The 25120-nt window shown below is 48.9% G+C and overlaps 2 protein-coding genes across 2 annotated transcripts; both read left to right on the top strand.

The window, feature by feature from the left end:
* The first annotated feature begins 5163 nt into the window (after positions 1 to 5163).
* On the top strand, positions 5164 to 6370 carry LOC129590917 (uncharacterized). Its single transcript, XM_055486363.1, has 2 exons — positions 5164 to 5997; positions 6227 to 6370. The coding sequence occupies exons 1-2, from the start codon at positions 5164 to 5166 to the stop codon at positions 6368 to 6370; spliced, it is 978 nt and encodes a 325-aa protein (XP_055342338.1).
* Positions 6371 to 18803: 12433 nt separating this feature from the next.
* On the top strand, positions 18804 to 21157 carry LOC129590916 (allatostatin-A receptor-like). Its single transcript, XM_055486362.1, has 2 exons — positions 18804 to 19637; positions 20990 to 21157. The coding sequence occupies exons 1-2, from the start codon at positions 18804 to 18806 to the stop codon at positions 21155 to 21157; spliced, it is 1002 nt and encodes a 333-aa protein (XP_055342337.1).
* Positions 21158 to 25120: the final 3963 nt, after the last annotated feature.

Genomic DNA, 25120 nt, shown 5'->3' with positions numbered 1-25120 from the left:
GTTGGCAGTTACGCATACAGTCACAGTTTGTAACATATTTTGATGCACTGGCTGCAATGGCCAACAACAGCTCCATCACACTTAGCACTTTTCCAAACGAGCGCGAGGCGCTCCTGTGGTGGTACGGCGTGTCTTCAGCCGTGTCCGGCACTGGCGTCCTGTCCGCCATTTTACTAATCTGCGCCCTCCTCCGGCACCAACCCCTCCGCGAGGGCGCCCACCTACTGGTGATTGTGCTGCTGACTCTGGACACGGTGTCGGCACTCCCATCCTTCCTCTTCACCACTACCACCCTCACCGCGCATCTCTACCACACCCTGCCAGTGTCCTGCGTTCTGGTACAGTTCCCTCGGCAACTTTTACTCACCGTCCTCCACTGGATCGCCGTCGCCCTGGCCCTTAACCGCTTCGTGGCCATCCTCCTGCCCCATCGCTACCCGAACATCTCCAGTCGCCGGGCCACCGCCTTCCTGGTGGCGGTGTGTTGCGGCATCGGGTGTTTGGCCACCTTCCCGTTTGTTCTGGGCATTCTGGGATCTTATGCCTTTAGTCCGGCGATGGGCGCCTGCATGGCGGTTCTGTACCCCCATCCGATCCTTCCGTTTCTCCTGTCACTCAGTGTCGCTGTGCCGTTTAGTCTACAGGGCGGGCTTTATCTGTGCGTCATCGTCAGCATTTTTCGCTCGTGCCAGCAACATGTGCGAGAGTCGGTGGTAAGGTCACGGCAGCGGACGATCGCCGTGATGCTGATTGGCTCGTTTGTGTGGTACGTGGTCTGCTACTGTCCGCTGCCCATCATCAGCTCGTATATACCCACCGTATGGCGCGGACGGCCGTTACTGTTTTACTGGCTCAACTCACTGATGCACTTCGGATCAGCCGGCACGCCGGTATGTTTTTACGAGATATGTATCGCCGGCACTACTGTACCGACTGTACCAGATTCTGTACCTACTGTCGCACGCTGGGATGCAGCTTGTCATACTTTAGTGTGCCATATACATCTAGCAAGCCAATTTGATTATAACTTCCTTCCGGTAACTCGTATCCTGGGCTAGCCCGTGTTGCACCTATGTAATCACGCAGGATAATTTCGTAAATAGTGGTAATTTTGGTTTCGGATGATAATTGTGCGTACTGAAGTGCGTCTTGCAGACTACTGTATAACTGCAATTACGTATGTCCTTTAATTTAATTACATACCTGGTAACCGCGGCATTCGCCGACATCGTAAGAACTGCTGCGAGCTACCTACCGGCTACCGATATAATTGCTGCGCTAGCGCGTGTGCACATGGCTAAAACTGATCCGGTCGCAGCCGCACGGTACCTGATTTCGGCGGCCTTTCTTTAATAGATGATCTACATCCTCCTGAGCGGCGAGTATCGACGCGCCGTCCTGGCGACCGTGCGTGGCGTGCTGCGGAGGATCAGCGGGGAGCGGCTGTGTGCTGCAGCGCCGCCACCCTCTCGCTCCACACAAGGCGGTGCCCAGTCCCACAGTGTCGGCAACACCCGCTAGCGGCCGCAGTGGAGACACGCCGGGCAGTCAGCGCAACGACAAAGTCAACCGGGATGTCTACGTTCGATCCTTCAACCCCTATCTCATTTTGCCTTTAAATACACTGTAAACATCGCCTTTAGATTCATGAGGATAAGGATTTTCATGCATATCGCCGAAATAACATCCCGTCAAATGTCAAATGCACAAATAGGGGGTGTTGTATAATAATGATCCCTACCCGCATGTTTGTACGTTGTACCAACTGTGTCTCGGTCAGGTGTCATTTCTACTTTTACCGTTCAAAAAGATGCGGAGACCTATAAAGTTGCAGTCACCAGGCCATTCCCATTTCCCATCGGCCAACGGTGTTATTTGAAGTACACAGAAACTGCGTCAGTTCGGAACTTCGTTTATCCCCGTTGGGATCAGTAACAGGCACGGTGCATTGTCCTGCATGGACGACGTATGTCCTCGTACGCACACCTTGCTACTTTACTGGCTCAACTCCCTGATGCACTGCGGATCAGCTGGCACGCCGGTAGTTATCAATTTCCTGATGAAATTCGAAACATGTCTAATGACGCAAATAATTTTATAAATAGTGGCAATTTCGGTTGCGGATTACAATGGTGCATACCGAAGCGCGTACCCCCAGAATTTTACTGCAGTTTCTTTGTGATTTAATTCCTGCCTGGTAAACCTGGGTAGGTGCCGGCATCCCGAGTCACCTACCGATATTACTGCCGCGTTAGCGCGCCGGTGTGTGCGCATGGCTAAAACGAATATCCGGCCTCAGCAACCGGATATTAAAATCGGTGCGTTTTCCCTGTAGACAATCTACATTGTCCTGAGCGGCGAGTATCGGCGCGCCGTTCTGGTGATAGTGCGTGGCGTGCTGCGGAAGATCAGCGGGGAGCGGCTGTGTGCTGCAGCGCCGCCCAACTCTCGCTGGACACAGGCCATGGTGCCAACAGTGCCGGCATGTCGCGCTAGCGGCCGCGTTGAAAACGCGTCCAGGGAACGGGCCGTCGGGGCTATTCAAAAACTGGACTGGACCGCGGCTTTAATTTCATGGACTTCGTTAAATGTTTATCGTTGAATTGCGGCTGACAAGGCCACAAGGGTGCCTGGACAAGGGATCTCTATGCATAAACGCGGTACCAGAAACAAAAATAAATTTTTGTCAAGATGCGCGCGAACAGTGCCGAGAAGAACGCCGCTCGCCGTGCTGAAGTTCTAAACTGTGAACTGCGATTTGATCTCCAGTATGCTCCCATTCGCGGGAGTTTACGTCAGTCCATTAACAAACAACTGATGCAACGGAAACTGGAGTTTTTTGTAGTGCACGCAACGCCCACAACAACGAGAGCAAAGTTTTGGACTGCGAATTACAGACAGTACGGTGGAATGTGATACGCCTTTTATACGTCTCAACACGTACACCGGCCTACCGGCCCCGAAACAAACCAAAGAGACCGCACAAATATCATAATGTTCTAGATTTTAACCCTAAATCTGCTTATTACTCTGTATTCTGGTTGTGGTGAGCGCAGTATATCAGCTGCGTTTTCGAATCCAGTTAACGGTAGCTTTACATATATAAGTGTGCAAATTCCAGTTGCAAAATGTTTTATGAACGAGCGCAGTGCGCACAAACTTCTGAACTAGTGTCTGATTTCAGTATCCAGGGCCGTCGCGAGGTCCGAGGGTAGGGGGGGGGCGCGGTCGCGCACCCGGCGCGTTGGAAAATGGCTCCAAAATTGAAAAAAATCGTAGAAAACTGACTCGAAAAAGCCACTTTTCTACGCTTTTCTATTGTAATTTTCGGTGCGCCAGTTCCGTTTTTAGCGGCAGTTACGCCAGTCCCGCGCACAATTTTCCCGTTTTCTCCCTCCGGGCGCCCCCCCCCTGTCAGTGTCGATTCGATTACCGTAGCGCAAGCAGGCCGCCTCCAGCCACTCTCACCAAGTCTCAGCTGAAGAATCGATATGGAACAGTCAGCCTAATGAAGTCACTTTGTGCACAACTTGGACTCAGCTAAGCGGGGAAAAATTGACCTTATCACTCTCCTTTAAGCAAATCATGGGATGGCAGCACCGCGGTACCAACCACATTGGCCCGTAATAGTACGTTCACAGATATGAGGAAAAATTATTCTGGAGCGTGAGATTTGGCCTACAAATGCGTTCATTAAAGAGTGGGTGTATAGTATTAAGTCTTATTACTTGAATTCGCTGTTGTTGTTGTTCAATCTTTTCTGAAATTCTGCTGTACATATTGTACTTTGGTTGTTATTGTATGGTAGGCTGCCTCGAACAGGGCCTTGTCCTGAATGTGTGCGGACGTTAAACCATTAAACATTACACCAACACCGGAAACCTCATCGACGCTGTCGCTCCGGAAGTAACCGACCACATGGCCTTCGATGAACTGAAAAGCGCATTTAACCTTACCGATGCTACCGTGAACCTGTTTAAGGCAGCCGGCTCCATCGGCTCCGATGAACTTTTGGCCTTCCTCTGCCTTCCGCGATAAACTGGCCTTCGTGACCCTTAACCGTGAGCGAACCGTGACTGAAAGGTACCGAGAAAACAAAGTGAATTTAGTGAAAGTGTGATTTTTGTGACGCATTCTTTGCACAACCCAGTTCTCAGAATGCAGACTGGAAAAGAGTTGTTATCGTGTGGAAAATTTCTGCACTTAACCGCATTAACAGTTTTGACTCTTGCCTGGATACGGTTGAATGGGCGGATTTAAAGTGGACTAAGCGTTTCCTTCAACTTCATGTTGATCATTACTGTTTACTGTAAAACTGTTGTTTAGGTTTGCGATGTTTTATATGCAAGGCTATCACTGATGTGATAGCCTTTTCTCCCATGTTAGTATATAACCTCGTGCAGGAGTTATATACTAACACCTGAATGTTGTAGACATTAAGCTCATTAAACAAACAAACAAACAAACAAACAAACAAACTTCGACTGTACAAGACATGACTTTGGCCAGCTGGTATATGGCTCGGGTTACTCCGACAAACATAGATTTATAAACTAATTAATAGTGCTTTTTAATACTTTTTCATTACCGGAACAGCCAGTCTCGGCCCGGGTATCTGACACCTGATTCCCTTAATGAAAAGCCGCGCATGGATGACTGCCGTCGACTGTATATAACGGTGCTGGTGGCCTTGCGTCAGCGCTTCCGCTGCGGATATCATGAGTGCTAACCGATCTCATGATTGCATTTATGTCCCCGTGAGACTCTTGAACTAATACCCTGTGAATGTTTGACAGCCGTTCTTCATTATACACAGGATTAATAATAGTAATTAACAATTTTGTTAAAAGATTTCTTATAATTTCGCAAGGAGCGGCGGACCGAATTTCGGGCTGCACGTAGTTGCTGCGCAATGCGCACTCAGGAGACCGGAAACATCTGGAGACAGGAATGTATCCTGCATTAACGCTCCACCGTGCACTACTTAGCAACAGCCAGAGGTCATAAAGCGGTTGTCCGTATTTTCTCCATCCTCCCAGCAGAAGGAAGGCAATGATGCTTTTCTCCCTAATCCTTTGCATAATATTTGTACGGAAAGACAGTTTACATGTCTGGATGAGTGGCTCACAAAATACGGTTTTTTAGCTTATGCCACAATCTGCAATGGTCAACAACAATTCCACCGCAGCCGGGATCGTCGCTAGCCAGCACGATGCGCTTCTGTGGTGGTACGGCGTGTCCTCCGCCGTGTCCGGCGCTGGCGTCCTGTCCGCCGTTTTATTAATCTGCGCCCTCCTCCGGCACCAACCCCTCCGCGAAGGCGCCCACCTACTGGTGATCGGGCTGCTGAGTCTGGAGACGGTGTCGGCGCTCCCCTCCTTTCTCTTCACCACTACCATCCTCACCGCCAACCTCCACCACACCCTGCCGGTGACCTGCGTCCTGGTGCAGTTCTCCCGGCACATTCTTCTCACCATGCTCCACTGGATCGCCGTCGCCCTGACCCTTAACCGCTTCGTAGCCATCCTCCTGCCTCACCGCTATCCCCACATCTCCAGTCGCCGGGCCACCGCCTTCCTGGTGGCGGTGGCCGGCATTATTGCGTGTCTGGCGACGATTCCTTTTGTCACGGATTTGTTAGGGTATTATGCCTTCAGTCCGCTGATGGGCGCCTGTGTACTCATTCATTATTCCCATCCGCTGTACCCTGTCCTGATATCTTTGAGCGTCAACGTTCCCTTCTGTCTGCAGGGCGTGCTATATCTGTGCGTCGTCGCCAGCATCTTCCGCTCGTGGCGAGAACAGGTCCGGGAGTCGAGTGGGAGGCGGCGGCAGCGGAATATCGCCGTGATGCTGATGGGGTCCTTTGTGTGGTACGTCGCCTGCTACTGTCCGCTGCCCATCATCGCCGCGCATTTCCCCACGATATGGATCGGTCGGCCGCTCTTGTTCTTCTGGATTAATTCGTTGACGAACTTTGGCGCAGCCGGCACGCCGGTATGCTTCGTTTCTAGCGCTGGTTGGTAATGTAGTGCAGCACATTGCAATACGCTCCCTTTGGTGACAGATTATTACTTACTGCAACTGCAAGTGTATACTAAAAATCAGTAATTATCTGGATATATGCCGGCATTCCAATACCGATATTACGTATAGACCGTGTGCACACGGCTGAATCAGATCGGACGCAGAAACAGCGTAATAGTTCAGTGACCTTTCTTTGTAGATGATCTACATCTTCCTGAGCAGTGATTATCGGCGCGCCGTCCTGCGGACCCTGAGTGCCGTGCTGCGGAGGATTAGCGGGGAACGGCTGTGTGCAGCAGCACTACCAACCCCTCGATCCACACAGGCCGGCAACACGCCGTAGCGGCCGCGTTGGAGACACATTTCGATAATGGCACCCACCTTAGAAAGCGAGTCAATCCTTTGCACTACCGTTCGGCTGGACCGCGCGCTGCTCTAAGCCGCTCAGGCTCTAACAAGCGTTTGTTAAAATTGATTACGCAGTACTTAACTGAATTTCAGTTAATGAGGATAAATGGTTGTTTCCCATAGCGAAGACACAGAAATCTGTAAAGTGTAAATTACAAAAACGTTTGCTGGCTGTGGCCTAATAAGGATCATTACCCGCATACAGCTACAGTCTGTAACAGCTCCACTGCATACTGCTGTTACGTCTGTAAGTGTGGACTCGCTCAGTTTTGATTCCCACTTTTAACGCTGCAAAAGGTGGAGAGATCTGTGACGTAGCAGTCGCCAGGCCATTCCAATCGGCCAACGATGACGATGCTCTTGTAGTCATACCTGGGCAAACAGCGTCTACTGTACATCCATGCGGATAATTATTCCAGTCAGTACGTTCATGTAACTTAGGATCGCCGGTTAGGCACTGGGCATCGCTGTAGCTCGAAATGGATTCCAGACTAGTGATCCCGTCATTCCGACGGCTTTTGGTTGGCAAGGACTGCATCAACTACCAGAACACTGTAGCCGTGCAAATGGAGAAGGATACTTGGTGGCTGGGATACATCCAGGATATTCGCGGTGACTCCGTGTTGGTTGATTTTGACTCCTTCAAAGAACCTGCACGGTACATCCATTCTTCAAGAGTGTGGCCGCTACCGTTCCTGTCAAGGGATCTACTTTTTCGAGAATATCACAACATGCCGGTATTCGCCGCTCTCCGCGATGAACACGACGGCCCATTTCGTTTTCGTCCGGCCACATTGCTCCATTTCGTTTACGATTGCCAAATGTACTTTATCAGCACCAACATGCCGGGAAGTTCAGCGTCTGGTGTTGCCGTTGTTGATCGGTGCCAGATCGTGAGCCAGCTGGCATTGGGCGAACCGCCGCTGCTGGCAAGAACTAGCGGTATTCTGTACACTGACCACGAAATCATTTTTGACACGACGAAATTCTTCGGTGTGCCGCAGTTGATTGAGATCTTCCGTCTGATGTACAGTGCGCATCCAACGTTGACCGGCATGGAGGACAGCTGTCGTTTCCATATGCGAATCGGCTCCGATATGTGCACATTTACGGTGGTTGGCAGCCAGAAAGACACCGCAACCATGAACTGGACTGGCGAAATATTGTTGAAGATTCTGATCCTGGAAAAGCAGGCAGCGTCCTGCAGTAGTCGGCCAATAGTTCCCACGAACCAGGCTTTGGAGTGCCTGGAAGGTTAGTCTGCTCGCTGAGTACCGGTAACTGCAGCTGCATTTAACTAAGTGATATAATGGATTTATATTCGTTATTATACCTCAAATGGATTTGTTGAATTGCTCTGTATGAATCTGTATTCCTTTTTCTTGTTTCAAGGATCTTGTTCGGCTGGTTGTTTATGCCATCTCTCACTTGCACTGTTAACGGAGATCTTGGAAGGTCTTGACCTGCATACGCAAGCCCAAACCAAGCGGTATATTTGCTCTGATCATTTTGTATATGTACATGTACTCGGATGTTTATCGCATTCCGGACAGTTTCTCAATGCGCATTCGTCTATCGGACACACAGACACACGGTAGTTTCTGCGCTGTCCCGCAATAAAAAACTTGGCAATTTTTTATATAATTTCTCAGTTAATAAAAAATGTTATCCCTAAGTAGGAAAATGCACCTTGGCGTGCACTGGCATACCGGAGCGAAGCGTAGTCGCTTAATTATGGTCTTGCAGCTGCTTTCAATGAGTCAAAATTCTTCTTGGTACACATCGTTGATGGAAATCAGGAAATGTCGCCACAATGAATCCAAACTTTTCTGTTGTTCTAAACTCCAGAAATGAATTCTACATATTCCTAAAGCTCAAAACTTGCTTTTGGGAGAAATCTGTGTAGTCTCTAACGGGAAAGGTTAGCCTGATTCTGACATTTCAGTTGCCGGTTCGCTGTCACATTCCCAAAGTATCGGCATCAAAGCATTTTCAGATTTTATTCCGCATTTATTCCTATTCAATCCTCGCAACTACGTCAGGTTTCCGTAGGAAACGTTCCGAAGGAGTTTTTGCTTTCCACTATTCAGCAACAATGTGCCCAGACCCATACCCGACCTTTCAGAAGGGCGGATAGCACGCTTAAAAGAAAACTTTTGCTGCAGATTCCATATTTTACGGCACAAGACTGCGGCTAGTGCTCCTTTGTGCCTCCTTGCTTTTACTTCATTATGTCATGTCATTTCTTACTTACTTACATGACATCGTTTTTTACTTCCTTATATGGAATCATTTTTGTCATGACATTGTGGCACACCGCGGAGAATACCGAGTCTGTGGTGTGGGGTACGCAAAATCGTACAGTCAAATTATCCGGAATGCGAAAAACGTCGAGGTAGTCTCCTAGAAATTAAAATACGATCAAAAATAAACAACATCTGACGTGTTGTGCTTCCACAGAGTGTGTGCATTGTGGCAAGTAATACTGGGCAATCCCCGCGCGACGCAACACATCCAGATCCTGACCGAAAACTTCCACAGCACACAGCGCGGTGACCATAACTGTTACCGCGTAGCGATGGTGTTAAGCCGGACCATCACTTCCGCTACGAAGAGCGTCAGCATCACAGCGCGCGCCCATGACTGGGAGGCGGAGCAGTTTAACTGGCACATTGCCTGGTTTGTGCAGAAGTTATTGAAGGTCATGCAAATCAAGCTGCCTTTTCTCGCGATCAACTTCTTCTGCCTGACATACATGGTGCCAGAAATGCTCCTGGAATCGGCGCCATACTGCCACCAGCTAGTCGTCGCTGGACTGGCAATGCACGGAACGCTGTATGACCAAATGCGAATGGCGGTGCACGGTGTCCAAGTGGGCGGGATCTGCTTACCCGATCACGAACTGCGCTGCATCAGCGGATTCGGTTCTGCAGCGCAGTCGATTTTAGATGGGACGCTGATCTGCATCCCCCGGCTGACTTGTGACTGGCGCAACGGGTGGGAGCTCGTCAGACGCAGTTTCATGTCGGCCATGGACCGCTCGTTTCCCCCGCCCACCGCCGACGTTTTAGCCAAAGTGGCGGCGGTGCGCACGCGCTGGTGCCACACGCTTGAATACCCCCAGGACTGGATCGTCCTCCGTCGCTTCTTAAGCAGGCAAGTTGATGGGCAGGGGGTAAAACATGGCAGTGGCACCTGCCACTGCCATGTTTTACCCCCTGCCAAGTTGATGTTATCTGTATTCAACTAGAAATGCAGTGCGTGGTTTAATTTAGGTGGTGGTTGTTCTTGCGGCAGGTACAGCGGATTCCAGCCGGATGGCAGTGCCCGGACGTGGAACGACGTCGACTTGAGAACGGTAGACATTAGACAATTCAGCAAGCTGGCATTGTGGGGCATTTATGAGGTTTTTAAGGCCTGAAACTGTGCAACACCTAATAAGTACAGCCCGCTGCTCCTCATAATGCACAAGTCAATTATATGCAGCAAAATAAAAACCCACAAAGGTCAACCAGTTTATGTACTGAGATCGGGTATGTCGTGTGTCTATGTGTATTGCTACCATGAGTTCGATCCTTGTTACATTCAGTTTGGCCAACCAATACTTTTTGCATTTCGCCACTCGCCAACGAATTATTTCAGGAGAAAAATGACTTAACTGAGTACTCTGTCGATCAAAGACGGCCACATGAATGATATTTCTTAGCACCGGCATCTACCGGTACCTAGCATTTATCACGTAAATTTTACGCCTAAGCAATTATTCACGATTAGCAGCTTAAAAGCCGAAAACACATCCTCGCTATCGACCGTGTCATTAAATGTTGCAATGACAGAGACTGCATTTCCCCGTTGTAACTCTGTACTGATTTTCTGGCGCAAAATCTCTGCTGAACGAGGATTACCAGTACAATCGCTAATCTTTCGCGACAGCTCGTTAAAAAATTTCTTTGTGAGCGGTCCAAATGTGCCCGTGGTTTCGAACGCGATCGGTTGCACTACGTATCGGTCAGCAAGTCCATTACACTTTCCCAGCTTATGGTTTTCGCCTGCTTCCGCTGCACTTCCTGGCACTCGTGACGTCCGGGCATGTACGTTTGGGCAAAGGTGTCTGCCACTGTCACATACCATACTAATGGCTTGCCATTTTTTTACGGGAAACGGTAAATCCGTCTGGTCGTTTTCCATCTCCTCTGTCCAGTCCCGGCGGCTTTAAGTACGATGGTATTCTTGCCGAATTCAGGGCTCGCTTTGTCACATCTTTCAGCACGGCATGAACGCCTTTCGCTAACTTACACAGCAAGCCATGTTGCCCGAGGCTATCCACTGTGTTGCCAACAGCGCCAACAGGCAGACTGGGCTCGCGCCACGGCTATGCGTAAGTGGGCGTCCTCCAGCAGGTTTCCGAAGACTGATACTGGCAAAGCTGACGACCATAAGCGCGATTCCGATGAGGATGATTTCTGTGACCGATAAGCCGGCGCAATATGTGACTCTGAAGCTTCAGTAAACCGAGTACAGTTTAACCGTTAAGAGTCGCGCACTCCCAAACACTTTTTGCATTGCTTTATGGTAGTTTGTAGCCAAAAGATTTGTATACATAGGCGTGAAATCCGTTTGTGCGCGCAACATCCGGTTCGGGAGTTATGGCTGTTAGAATATTCCAAAAAGTTTAAATGCATTCAGGTGTACCAAAGTCTCATTATGGACCGATTCCTTTCAAATTTTGCACATAAATGCGCATTACCATGAAGATTGTTTTGGTACGGATCCAGACCTCTACGATTTTTTTCGAATTTTAAAATGAATTTTAAAATTCTTGAAATTCATTTTAAAATTCGAAAAAAATCATGAAAGTCTGGATCCGTACCAAAACAATCTTCATGGTAATGCGCATTTATGTGCAAAATTTGAAAGGATCGGTCCATAATGACTTTGGTACACCTGAATGCATCTAAACTTTTTGGAATATTCTAACAGCCATAACTCCCGGACCGGATGTTGCGCGCACAAACGAATTTCACGCCTATGTATACAAATCTTTTGGCTACAAACTACCATAAAGCAATGCAAAAAAGTGTTTGGGAGTGCGCGACAGCGAAAGTTCCCGTCGGTGTATACGAATTTGGTGCTATGTACCGGGCCAAATCCCTTAATATCAGGCAGTTTTTAGCCAATCTCATTAAAAATGAGTTCAATGACGGCTGATTACCGCGAAATCGCGCACTGTATGATTTCGCGGTACTGTCGCGCGTCAGCCTTCGCTAGAATTAACAACCAGAAAAAGTACGAAAAAACCGCTCCAGATCTTTTTCCCGCAAATCACTGACGGTACGATAAAATTCACTGGCCTGTCCAAGTTCATTGGTCGCACATACAGCGCACGATTGAGAAGAACACGATTCATGAATGCTGAGCACTGTACCAATGCCATACCACAGAGCGCAAGGCGTTTCTTACTACTTAGTGCAGTGACATTTCTTTATTAATGATCAATGCACACATCAGGTGGAAGAAAAATAAACACATTATTCACATTATAAATAATACATTATTCACAACAGCAAAACTTCATTTAAATTTATCGACTCCGTCCATCGTGCCAAGGATTTCCGCGCTGCATTTCCGCGCTGAATTTCCAGCGATAGTCGTTGACGCAGAAACTCATGTGATCGACGCTCTCTTGTGTGCTCCTGAAGTCTTTTGCCCAACTCCTTCACAATGGCGAAAGCCGACGGGCCCCAGGGACCCATCGTCTCGAAGGCGATCGGAGAAAAAATGTAGCGCCCTTGCAGATAGGCGTACAGTCGGGACTTCTTTTCTTCTGCTTGTACAGCAGCAGCACCTGCCGTAATCGACGTAGACGGAAGATAGGAAAGGGCCATTGTGTCGACGCACGTCACATCCCAGGCCAGACACATTCCTCTTTTCCAGGCGAAAGTTGTACAGCCGTCAGGGCGTTGATCTGTTGTGGAGGACGTGCCGCGTGGTTCGAGCTTAGCAGGGACACCAGCTGAAACACAAGCGCGGCACACAATACTGTTAAGCCCTCCATGGCGCGCATGCCTACCGGCCGAGTAGGTGCATGATAAACCGTGGTGGCCCAACTTGTCAACATGTTTGTCACATTTGGTGCAGTTATGTGGCTCGCAGATATCCGCTCCCAGACGCAGGCCAATCGAAATTTTCATCGTTTCGTCGTCGAGCAGGTTGCCGAAATGGGCTGAAGGAAGCGCATCCAGCCAAATACCGGCTTACGGTCTGGACTGTGCAAGGAGACGGGCTGTGTTGACGCTGTCGCCACGAAACAAGTCCAGTAAAACCGAAACTAACACATTACTGAATTCTCTTAGTCTGCCGGAGCCGGTTAGCGCCATGCACGTTAATGAATGCATTAGCGTACTTTGCACAGAATGTTCTGTCTGTCGCCTGCTTATGCACTGCTGAGTGATGGTCACTGCTGAGTGATGGTCACTGAGGAGTATGTAAACCGAGCCGTTTTCGGAAACAACTCGCCGAATAAATCAAATAGCAATCGCAAAGTACGGCTGTGTTTTTTTTTCAGTAGTTAATCGAATTTCTGTGAGCGAGGGTAAATGGTTTTTATCCATAACGAAGACAGTAATATCCAATATCCATAACAGTTTTTATCCATAACGAATCTGTAAAGTGTAAACTACAAAAACGCTTGCTGGCTGTTGCCTAATAAAGTTATCCGCATACAGTAGTTATAGCTGACAGTTCTACTTCATACTGTAAGTGTGCCCTCAATTAACACATTACTGAATTCTCTTAGTCTGCCGGAGCCGGTTAGCGCCATGCACGTTAATGAATGCATTAGCGTACTTTGCACAGAATGTTCTGTCTGTCGCCTGCTTATGCACTGCTGAGTGATGGTCACTGCTGAGTGATGGTCACTGAGGAGTATGTAAACCGAGCCGTTTTCGGAAACAACTCGCCGAATAAATCAAATAGCAATCGCAAAGTACGGCTGTGTTTTTTTTTCAGTAGTTAATCGAATTTCTGTGAGCGAGGGTAAATGGTCTTTATCCATAACGAAGACAGTAATATCCAATATCCATAACAGTTTTTATCCATAACGAATCTGTAAAGTGTAAACTACAAAAACGCTTGCTGGCTGTTGCCTAATAAAGTTATCCGCATACAGTAGTTATAGCTGACAGTTCTACTTCATACTGTAAGTGTGCCCTCAATTAGTTTTGATTCCCACTATTTCCGAAAGCTGGGGACATCTATAACGTTGCATTCGCTGGCATTCGTTGCAATCTATTAGCCAGCGGTGCTGTTGTAGTTATACTTGAGCAAACAGAAGCTGCGTTCATTCCACTTCCAGTCAGAACATTCCCGCAATTTAGGATCGCCGGTAAGGCTCGAGATGGATTCCAGACTAGTGCTCCCGGCATTTCGACGGCTTTGGGTTGGGCAGGACTCCATCAACTACCAGAACACCGTAGCCGTGCAAATGGAGAAGGATACCTGCTGGCTGGGATACATCCAGGATATTCGCGGTGACTCCGTGTTGGTTGATTTTGACTCCTTCAAAGAACCTGCACGCTACATCCATTCTTCAAGAGTGTGGCCGCTACCGTTCCTATCCAGGGATCTACTTTTCCGAGAATATCTCAACAGGACGGTATTCGCGGCTCTTCCCGATGAAGAGGACGGCCCATCCCGTTTTCGTCCGGCCACATTGCTCTATTTCGTTTACGATTGCCTAATGTACTTCATCAGCACGAATATGCCGGGAACTGCAGCGTCCGGTGTTGCCGTTGTTGATCGGTGCCAGATTGTGAGCCAGCTGGCATTGCGCGAACCACCGCTGCTGGCAAGAACCAGCGGGATTCTGTACACTAAGCACCAAGTCCTCTTGGCCACGGCGAAATGTGTCATTGTGCCGCAGTTTATTGACATCTTCCGTCGAACGTTCCGGTCGCGCTCAACGTTGACCGGCATGGAGGACAGCTGTCGTTTCCATATGCGAATCGGCCCCAATAGGTGCACATTTACGATTGTTGGCAGCCAGAAAGACACCGCAACCATGAAATGGACCACGGAAACATTGGTGGACATCCTGATCTTGGCGAAGCAGGCAAAGTGCTGCAGAGGTCTGCCAATAGTTCCCACGAACCAAGCTAGAAGGTTAGTCTGCTCGCAGAGAAACTGCAACTATATTTTCTTAAGGGATGCGTTATTATACCTCGAATGAATTTATTGAATTGCTTTGGGCGAATCGGCATTGTTTCTGTTTCAAGAATCTTGTGCGACTGGTTGCTTATGCCATTTGCCACTCATACTTTTAACGGAGATTTTGGAAGGTCTTGACCTGCATACGAAAACCAAAGCCATACGGTATATTTGCTCTCATCATTGTTTATACGTGTACATGGAGTTTGGACGTTTATCGCATTCCGGACATTTTCACAATACGAATTCACCTACCGGACTCCAGACACACGGTATTCTCTGCGTTGTTCCACATTAGAAAACTTGATAATTGCTTATTAATCTCCCGCACAAACCATCACGCAATCAAATTCTGAAAAGTTTGTGTCACGTGGAACAACAGCGCGGAGAATCCATGTCTTTGGTGTCCGGTACGCGAATCCGTATAGTGAAAATGTCCGCAATGCGAGCAACGCCGAAGTAATCTGCTAGAATTAAAATTCGATGAACAGTCCGTAAACGACATCTGTTTTTCGTACAGAGTGTGTGCATTGTGGCAAGTAATGCTGGGCAATCCCCGCGCGACGCAGCACATCCATATCCTGACCGAAAACTTCCACAGCACACAGTGCGGTGACCATAACTGTTGCCGGGTGGCGATGGTGCTCAGCAGCACCATCACGTCCGCCACGAAGAGCGTCAGCATCACAGCGCGCGCCCATGACTGGGAGGCGGAGCAGTTTAACTGGCACATTGCCTGGTTCGTGCAGAAGTTATTGAAGGTCATGCAGATCAAGCTGCCTTTCCTCGCGATCAAGTTCTTTTGCCTGTCGAACATGGCTCCCGAAATGCTGCTGATGGGTTTTGTGGCATGCTCTAGCCATCTAATCTTCGCTGGACTGGAAATGCGCGGAACACCTCATGGTGCGCGCCTTTTTAATGTCATGCGGATGACAGTGCAGGGTGCCCAAGCGGACGGGATCCGCATCCGCTTACCCGATCACGAACGGCGCTACATCAACGAATTCGTGTCGGTAGCGCAGTCGGTGTTGGATGGGACGCTGATCTGCATCCCCCGACTGATTTGTGACTGTAGCTGGCGGAACGGGTGGGGCCACGTCCGACGGCGTTTCATGTGGGCCATGGACCGGCCGTTTCCCCCGCCCACCGCCGCCGTGCTAGCCAAAGTGGCGGCGGTGCATACGCGCTGGTGCGGCACCCTCACCTACCCGCAGGAATGGGAGACCATCCGCGGCTTCCTAAACAGGCAAGTTGACTTTACCGGGTTGTAAAGCGGCACTGCAGTGTGCGGGTGATAAAGGGGCGGTCTTTATTGCTGCAGGTACAGCGGATTCCAGCCGGATGGCAGCGCCCGGACGTGGAACGAGGTCGACTTGAGAACTGTAGATATCCGACAGTTCAGCAAGCTGGCTTTGTGGGGCATCTATGAGGTTTTTAGGGCTTGAAACTGTCAGAATGATTTATTTGGCCATAGCCACCCAAGTAACAATAATTGCAAGCGCTGGCACACTACGGCATGGTTAACATATAGATATTTAGAAATAAGAACAACCAAAGTCCTCTCTACCTACGGTTATAGGGTAGTGTGCTCAAAACAGCCGCAGCGTTTCCCTTTAACAACAGCTATACTACTTGTAAAACGCTGCTTGAGCAACGCAGTAGAACGCGATTCGCCAGTTAAGTCCCGAACTTTATTTCCCATGAAATGCAACACTTCACTTAGAGTCAGAATAATTAGTTGGGTCCGCAGCGCCTGGTAATACACCCGTCGATTATTGCCAGAAACATGCAGCAAGTTAAAAACACCCAAAGGTCAACCAGCTTAAAGAAAACGGGTACGAATACAGTATGTCGTGTGTTTATCTGCATTACCACAAATAAAACAATATAAAAAAATCGGCATTATTACCAAGGGTGCGATCCATGTTACGTTCAGTCTGGCCACCAGTACGTCTTGGATTTCACCACTCATCAACGAAATATTTCAGAAAAAATAAGCCGCGTCATATGAGTTTACGTCTCAGAATATCCAGTTTGCCCGGACCCGTGCCAGCAGTGTCGCATACCTTATGAGCTGCTTGGAAAACCTGATATCCAGTTTTGTTTTCAAATTACTACGTTAGATATTGTATGAGTAGGAACAAGTAGTTTCTTTGTTTCTTTCTTTGCTTTGCCCCCAAGTATGATTTGGCCAATAAAGAAACAAGTATCGCGCGACGCGCCATAAAGAAGGCAAAACACGAGTTCTCACAATATACAAACATACGTATAGCTGTTACCAAGGAGCCCTCCGTGTACGGAAAGTCGCTGTTTCCAGTCGGATTGGACAGCACTGCAGCACTCCCAGACAGCGACCTGCATGATGGATAACGCCGACGTATTTACCTCTGCTCGCCTGTTGGCTGCATCCTCACCGGAGTCGCGTGCCTGGTTATCTGCTTTACCCGTTTCAATTTTCGGAAATTTACTGGATGACGCACACTTGCGCACTGCCGTGGCGCGGCGGCTGCGAGATACAGTCTGTCAAAAGCATGTTTGCCGGTGCGGTAGTACTATAGACAGTCTTGGATTTCATGGATTGGAATGCAAGTTAGCAAAAGGAAGACATGGCGTCCACGCTGTCTTGAACAAAGCAACGAAGCGCTCACTCAGTTCGGCAAAAGTGCCATCGTCCCTTCAACCGGTGGGTTTAGACAGAGCGGCCCGACGGTGTGGCAGCATTCCCTTGGAAAAATGGAAAGCCGCTAGTGTGGTATGTAACCGCGGCGGACACATTTGCCCAAACGTACATCGCCCAGACGTCCAGGGTGCCGGGAAGTGCCGTGGAAATACGTGAAAACCGAAAGTTAGGAAAGTATAACGGGCTGGCAGACCGTTATATCGTTCAACCGCTGGCGTTCGAAACTACGGGCACGTTCGGACCACTGACGAAGAAATTCTTCAGAGAGCTGTCGAGAAAGATTATCGACAGTACAAGCAACCCCCGCTCAGGAGAGTTTTTACGCCAGAGAATTGGTACTGAGATTCAGCGAGGAAATGCAGTGTCTGTTCTCGGTACATTCAGCGACACGGTAGAGAAGGAAGATGTGTACTTTGCCTTTCATTTAGCGGAACGGAAATGATGTTATGGTTTTTGTTAAATTATATTACGCTGTCCAATACGAACCTTAATTTTGTGTACTGCTGAAGTTGTCGTGCTCTATAAAGTATAGTTCTACCGACTTCTATAAAGTATAGTTTATACGAAAAATAAAGGTTTTAATTATGTACATAGATCACGTTTAAGCATAACAGCTCGCGATTCAACAACGTGGCTTAACAACAGCAATAGAAGTAAAGCATTTACTTCATATATCTGTAGTGTGCATTATGCAGCTACAGTATACTGTAGCGGCTCCACCAAGTTATACCACAGAGTTTGTGTACGGGAAAATTGCACTCGCGCAGCGTGTGCATGCCATGCATCGCGTGCACAGTTAATACACACACTCTGGGTACTGTTTTCCCGTATACAAACTCTGTGGTATAACTTGGTAGAGCCGCTACAGTAAGCCTGTTGGATTTAACAGAATATTATTTGGATATCCTATGCGCTCCTACGCAGCGGTGACCTTGACGTCTTCACAGCGATAGGTTTACCCATTTACCGGCTTTATCGACGGCTTATTCCCGGTTTACTGAAGCTTCAAAGTTACATATTGCGCCGGCTTACCGGTCACGTAAATCATGCGGGAAGATCCACTATATGTATGTTGGTCACTGGTGCAAAGGCAGCCATCAAAGTTGATCAAACCTGCGGAGATTCAAAATACCATGTTTACGGTGGTTAGCCGCACACCGCTATCCTGGCGGCAGCTAGCTAAATAGTTAATATCAGGCAATTTTTAGCCAGTCTCATTAAAAATGACGGGGGATTACCGCGAAATCGCACTCTGTACGGCATTGGCGGCCTGGTAGCGGATGTGGATGTGTTTCCGTGCGTCAGCTACGCTACCACTAACAGCCAGCGGCATCCATCAACGCAACAACCTTCTCATTTTTCCCATTTCTCCCAGCATTGCGCAGACCGCTAAGACAAGGATTCTATATAGGTAATTAAACGGTTATCTAAATCTTCAGTTTTAATCACAGCTACGGCCAACTGCAATCCGTAATCGTCGCTAATGGCCAACAACAGCTCCATCACACCCGGCATTTCTTCAAACGAGCGTGAGGCGTTTCTCTGGTGGTACGGCGTCTCCTGTACCGTATCCGGCGCTGGCGTCCTGTCCGCCATTTTACTAATCTGCGCCCTCCTCCGACACCAACCCCTCCGCGAGGGCGCCCACCTGCTGGTAATCGGACTGTTGATTCTGGACACCGTGGCGGCGCTCCCGTCCTGCCTCTTCACCACCACCATCCTCTCCGCGCAACTCGGCCACGCCCCGCCCCTCCCCTGCGTCCTGGTGCAGTTCCCCCGGCACCTTATCTTCACCGCGGTCCACTGGATCGCCACCGCCCTGGCCCTCAACCGCTTCGTGGCCATCCTCCTCCCCCACCGCTATCCGAACATCTCCAGTCGCCGGGCCACCGCCTTTCTGGCGGCGGTGTGCTGCATTATCGCTTGTGTGGCCACAGTTCCGTTTGTAACGGACACCCTGGGTTATTATGCCTTCAGTCCGGTGATGGGCTCCTGTGTGCTCATCCAGTATCCGCATCCGCTGGTCCCTCTCCTGTTGTCGCTAAGCGTCACCGTGCCCTTTTGCCTACAGGGCGGACTGTATTTCTGCGTCCTGGCCAATATTTTTCGCTCGTGCCAGAAGCATGTGCGGGAGACGGCGACGAGGTCACGACAGCGGACGATCGCCGTGATGCTGATGGGGTCCTTCATTTGGTACATTGTCTGTTACTGCCCGCTGCCCATCATCGCCACGCATCTGCCGATGGTGTGGCGCGGCCGGCCGCTGTTATTCTTCTGGCTCAACTCGCTGACGCACTTCGGCTCAGCCGGAACGCCGGTATGTATTTGTACCTTCTCATTTGCAATTCTCTTTTCTCTCGTTTCCACCACATCTCTTTTCCAGCACATAATGTCCTATATTTTCTTTGCTGAATTTTCTTTCTTTGGAAAAAAATCTCTTTTCCACCACATAATGTCCTATATTTTCTTTGCTGAATTTTCTAAATAATTCCTTTAATTCTACATGATAGATTTTCCAGTAACTGACGCAGTAATTTACTGGGAAGCGACCGTCACATTAAGAAGCGGAAACAGGATTTTTCCATAAATTAATTACATGCAGCTGGGGAAACCTGAGCAGGTCTCATAAGGGTACGCTTAAATTACCGATTCTTCGTGTTGCACATCCGCCCGGCATTCATAATTAAGCTCGTCTACTTCAGTATGTAATTGCTTTCGCATGTGCTTGCGAAAATGTATACGATCCAATTAACTGCATGCTGGGAATAATTAGGCATTTATCTACACATATACAGTATGTACAACGCCGGTGTGATTAATTCAGCACCCCACACTAAGAATTCGTGGTCAAATATAGCCTCATAAAAACGTAGCCGTATAAAGCCATATAGCCTCATAAAAACGATGCTGTCAACGCCTCTTAAATCAAATTGCATTGCTGTGAAGGATAGAGCGACTGTGCAGATTGGAAAAGGATGCCAGATCACGAAGACAGCTTGTTTAAGATTATCGGAATCGAGAAAAACACGATTATTGTGCTGCCAGATTGCAGGTTCAGTTTATTAGACCGTCACGAGCGTAAAACCAAGAAGCAAAACTAAATCAGGTTTCAAAGCAGCTGGGTCAGCTTCCGAGTTGCGATAAATGTGTGCAGTCATACTGGCGCTCATGGTAAACTGATCAGAACAGTTAGGCACAACATGGGACCACCTAGAAAACACTAATTGCAGACCTCTGGATCTGCGGTTTCTCAAGTATAGTATAAAGAATTACTGTATATATCGGCTACACGAATAGGTTTTGTATTTTTCTCGTGTTCTAAAGTTTCTCAAGTTTAAGATGCTTGTATCGAAGAATTCTAAGAAAACTAGCAAAGCCAACGATAAACCGTAAAAATGAAGACGCCTAAAAAGTACTAAACCGTAATAAAACGCTTCAGCACTTACCACCAGCAGTAGAAGTATTTATAATTATGGTGCTAATAAATCGTTTTGGACCCGTGCCGGCAATTATTAATTAGCTTATTAATGGCGGCCGGATTTGTCTTATGTTTTCATGCCGGGTGTGCGTCGCCAGGGGCGCCAAGCGGGATGTGCGCATACGGCGCAACCTGATGCCGGCTAGGCCGAATCGCGGGCGGAATGCTGACGTGACCTTTTCTTTATACAGGCCATCTACATCCTGCTGAGCGGCGAGTACCGGCGCGCTGTGCTGCTGACCGTGCGTGCCGCGCTGTGGAGGCTGAGCGGGGAGCGGCTGTGTGCGACAGCGTCGCAGACTACGCGTTCCACGCAGGCCGCTGCTAACAGTGCCGGTAAAGTGAGCAACACCCGCTAGCCACCGCCTACAATCGGCAAGCGTTTATGGAGGAAAACAATTTGTGGAATGCATCGTGATATGATACGTTCCTGTTGGACAGTGAACTCTGGCCTTAACCAATCCAGACCGGTTGCATGGTGACGTCGGACTCGTTATGTAGGAGGATGGGTGCACGGTAATATTCACGCGCTGCAGCTGTTGTTGCCGGCAAAGCGCCGGAGGAATTGGAGCACACATACTCTGTAGTCTGTACCAGTCACTGCATTTTGTGTACTGTACTAAAATGTCTGGTGCATGGTAAAGGAACTAAGTATATTAATCGTTTTGTGGCCATCTTGGTATAGGCATTTTATTTGCCAAACTAGAGGTGCCCTTTGAGATTTCATTCACTCACTGAGCTCCGTATCGGTTTAGCGTCAATTTGAGACAAAATTATAACAATTCTGTAAATTTGACTGTCTACAATCAAGCGCTAAAAATTTTTGTTGACATAGAATATAGAAAACAGGCATACCGCCTGTCGCCAGGCATTGGCACATACCGCCTGTCGTCTTTAATCCCGGTTGCAAAAAGCTGTTTCCTAGCATACGAAATACAGGTCACTCCCAGAACAACACGCTGACGGCGCTCAGATAGAATTGCGCTTAGTAAGAGCACGCCTCTCGCCTCGTCATGCTTTCTCCTTAATTAGTGGGTTATTTTATAATCACCACATACAGCTGGACCCCCGGTTATAATGCACGAGTCTAATTGGAAGATCGTGTAACGGAAATGTCGTATAGCTTTCGTATAGCTTTGGTGTTATGGAATTGGAACAGTTGGAGCAGCGCCTACATTAGTGCGAGGATTCACAACTCCTGTAGTTTAAAGTAAGTCCTCAAAGATCAAGAGCAACTCATTTAGAAAAAAACCGTGCTGGCAAGTGTTCTGCCGGGCCCAATACAGCCGCTGTGACTACCGCTAGACTAAAAAATATTGCCTTAAAACGGTCGTAGATAAGAGGTTACACGGTAACTTCGGCCTTCACCGATTTCCCGGCCGACGGGAGGCCGAGCCTTCACGGATTTCCCGGTCGGATTTCCCCTTGACGGTCAGAGAGCAAGAGAAACAGCATAAAAACATTTGTATTCAGCAAAAGCTTATGAAGATGGATTCTGGAAGAATTCACGGGCAAGACAGAAACGGAATTATCCTGCTGAGTGAACAGTGTTGTATACTGCGAGCTATGCGGAAAGGCAAGACACTCCGCAACCACCTGCACTTCTTTATACCCCACTCACATTTTGACACCCGCAGCAGAATGCTGCAGTGTCAAAAAGGACAGCAAGTTACTCAGACGACGATAGCTAGCAACTGAAGAATCTACCAGATTGAGGATCTGGTAGATGAAGAAAAATACCATCAAAATGCAGTAAAACAACCTAGCACCCGCACCAGTGCGGGTGTACGGGGAGGCCACTCCTCCCCACAATCCCATAGATACTCGAACAAAACTCCTTGCACCGGACACTAATTAAAAGTATACAAATCTGAACATTGAAATGACAACCAAAACCGTTCCTCGCGATCTTAATTGCTGTGTAATCAATATTTCCAGAACGGCTGCTGTGCTCCTTTTAACTACCGCTACGCTTAAAAGCTGTTTTAAGAACGCCGTCGATCTAGCCTGCCCGGAGGCTTCGCGGATATTCCGGCCAATAAAACGAATCATTTCAGCAAAGGCCGCACCAAATCTCCAATGAAAGCCTATATGTACTTTCGGTCTGCTACTCGACAAGCATCGAGTGCTATCTCTAACTGGCGGAACGGCTGCAAATATGCCAGTTGGAGCTATAATTTATGTGGGCCGTGGATCGACCGGTTCGCCGGCCAGTGCCGACATAAGTGCCCAAGTTTCTTCTATACGCACTTGTCTGCCGGTAAAAGTCTAATGTCCCATTGACAACTCCAACGTGTGCGGGTCCGGTACCAATGGCCGATTCTTAGGTAGCTCGTTTTCCGAAATATAGCTTATGCGACAGAAGCCAGAGGTGGCCGCTCCGGCTACTTCCGGCTTCCCCCACTTGAAGCTACAAAAGGGAATTCGGAGAGTTTGTCTAACGGAGTGGACGGCCCTCAAGGGGCTTTAATGTTGAAAGCAAACTTACCAACAAACTGGAAGTACTAACCTGCCCCTGAGGAAAACTCTTCAGTGCCACTAAAGCAACGGTTGTCGAACGGCGAAAGGTCCGCTCGGTGGGCTAGATGAGTCAACAGCATTTCCAACAGTGCTGTGGCCATCCACTGCATCGTCTCTGGCTCCGCTGTTAGGCTGGGGACAATGAACATGCATCCATCTCTTTGGATTCGAAGGTGAAATCGACAGCAGTCCGACAAGGCGGCCAACCGCACATCGCGTTTCATCGTGTCACGAAAATGCTGGATGATATGAGATCTGTCGGAAGCGTCGCTAAAAACGTCCTGCGCCCTGTTTAATGGAACGAAGAGTTTTTTGAAGATAAGTCCTTCGACCCGGCACAGCAGCGGTGGTTCTGTGATCGGCAGCTTGACGGCAATTTGGCATCTGTACACCAGCTCCTTGCGAAGCTTGCCAGGGGCCCAGGAGCGTTTGCAGTTTCGCAGTCCTGCGTCTCCACGTTAAAGATTTCGCATAAATCGCACGCAGTAAGGCAATCAGCCACAAACGCGGGGCGAAAACGAAATGGCCCGTCATCTTCGTCGCGGAGGTGCCGCAAATACCTGCTTGAAGAGAATTGTCCCACCCTTGTAAGCGACAGCGTCTGACAGCGAACCGGTGGAAGCGTTAGTCCAGGATCCGGAGCCACCAAAGGCGACGGCAAAGAGGTGTCTAAATTTACCGCAGTTGTAGCAACTGCGCTGGCATCCTAAGGTCGGTCACTTTGTGAAGCCAGTTCCACCGAGTTTGGTAGCAGTTGGTCGACTCGCTGACTCTTCGTCCCCACCGCTGGACGGATTCTGTCCACACGAGCGGTTACGCTACTCCTAGCGTCTTGGTGGTCCGAACTGCTGAGGCGACTTCGGATGTCCCGACGTTCGCACGGCCGTCTAAGCTTGTCGCGCTTCCGCAGCTCACGCCTGTGCAACGCGTGTTGCACCAGGACACAGGCAAAATACCACAAGTGTTCTACGGAAGGCTCACACCTGCCGTAGAACTACTGTAGTGTTTTTGCCTGCGACAAGACCACCATCGTATTAAAACGGTCAAGCAACCCGCCGTTGATCGGCTCGATCATCACTCTCCATCATTCACCAACAGTGCAATGAATTCATCGATTGCATGCACTGTCAACAAGGTAGCATTTGCTCACCTTTAGACACTGGATTGGTCGCAACATCTTCATCGGCCAGCTGGCGTCGTTGATACAGCTCCCGCTGAACTGCAGGAACGGCTTCCTTGGGTCGGAATCGACCGCGAAACTGCGCCTCGAAATCTCCGTCGCCTTGCGAATGCTTTCGTTCCATCGCCTGTGGCCATGTCTCACTACTGGCCTGATAACTCGTTCGAGCGAGCATAACGACACTATACGCAAATACTTGCTCTTATCCCACTCAGGCGCTCTACCATACCGGTTAAACTCCCGACTCCCGTTCCCACTTGTCCACGACACCATTCGCTTCCCCTGTGAATATCGGTGATCGACTGTCGCTCGGGACCTTCAGATCGCTGAACTCATTAGCGATTGTCCGGCATCCCGTATCGCTGTCTTCGCATCTGCACCAGCGAAATAGACGGCTAGCGCTCCAATGTCGATCCAAGCGTGCTGTCTCCCGTCAACATCCCGTCGATGCGGAACGACCTTTAAAGCAATCTCTTCCTCCACGGGGACGAGCAGTAGCTGATAGTGCACCGTTGCAACGGTGTACAAATCAGCTATTGCTCGTTCCGTATTATCAGCTATCGCTCGTCACGGTCCTCGATTTCCGTACCAAAGAAAGTTATCGGAGGGTCGACTATGGAAA

Source organism: Paramacrobiotus metropolitanus, unplaced genomic scaffold (genome assembly GCF_019649055.1).
Source record: "Paramacrobiotus metropolitanus isolate TYO unplaced genomic scaffold, Prichtersi_v1.0 Parri_scaffold0000043, whole genome shotgun sequence".
Lineage (NCBI taxonomy): Eukaryota > Metazoa > Tardigrada > Eutardigrada > Parachela > Macrobiotidae > Paramacrobiotus > Paramacrobiotus metropolitanus.
Note: the sequence above shows the minus strand (reverse complement) of the source record. Positions and strands in the feature narration are given on the sequence as shown.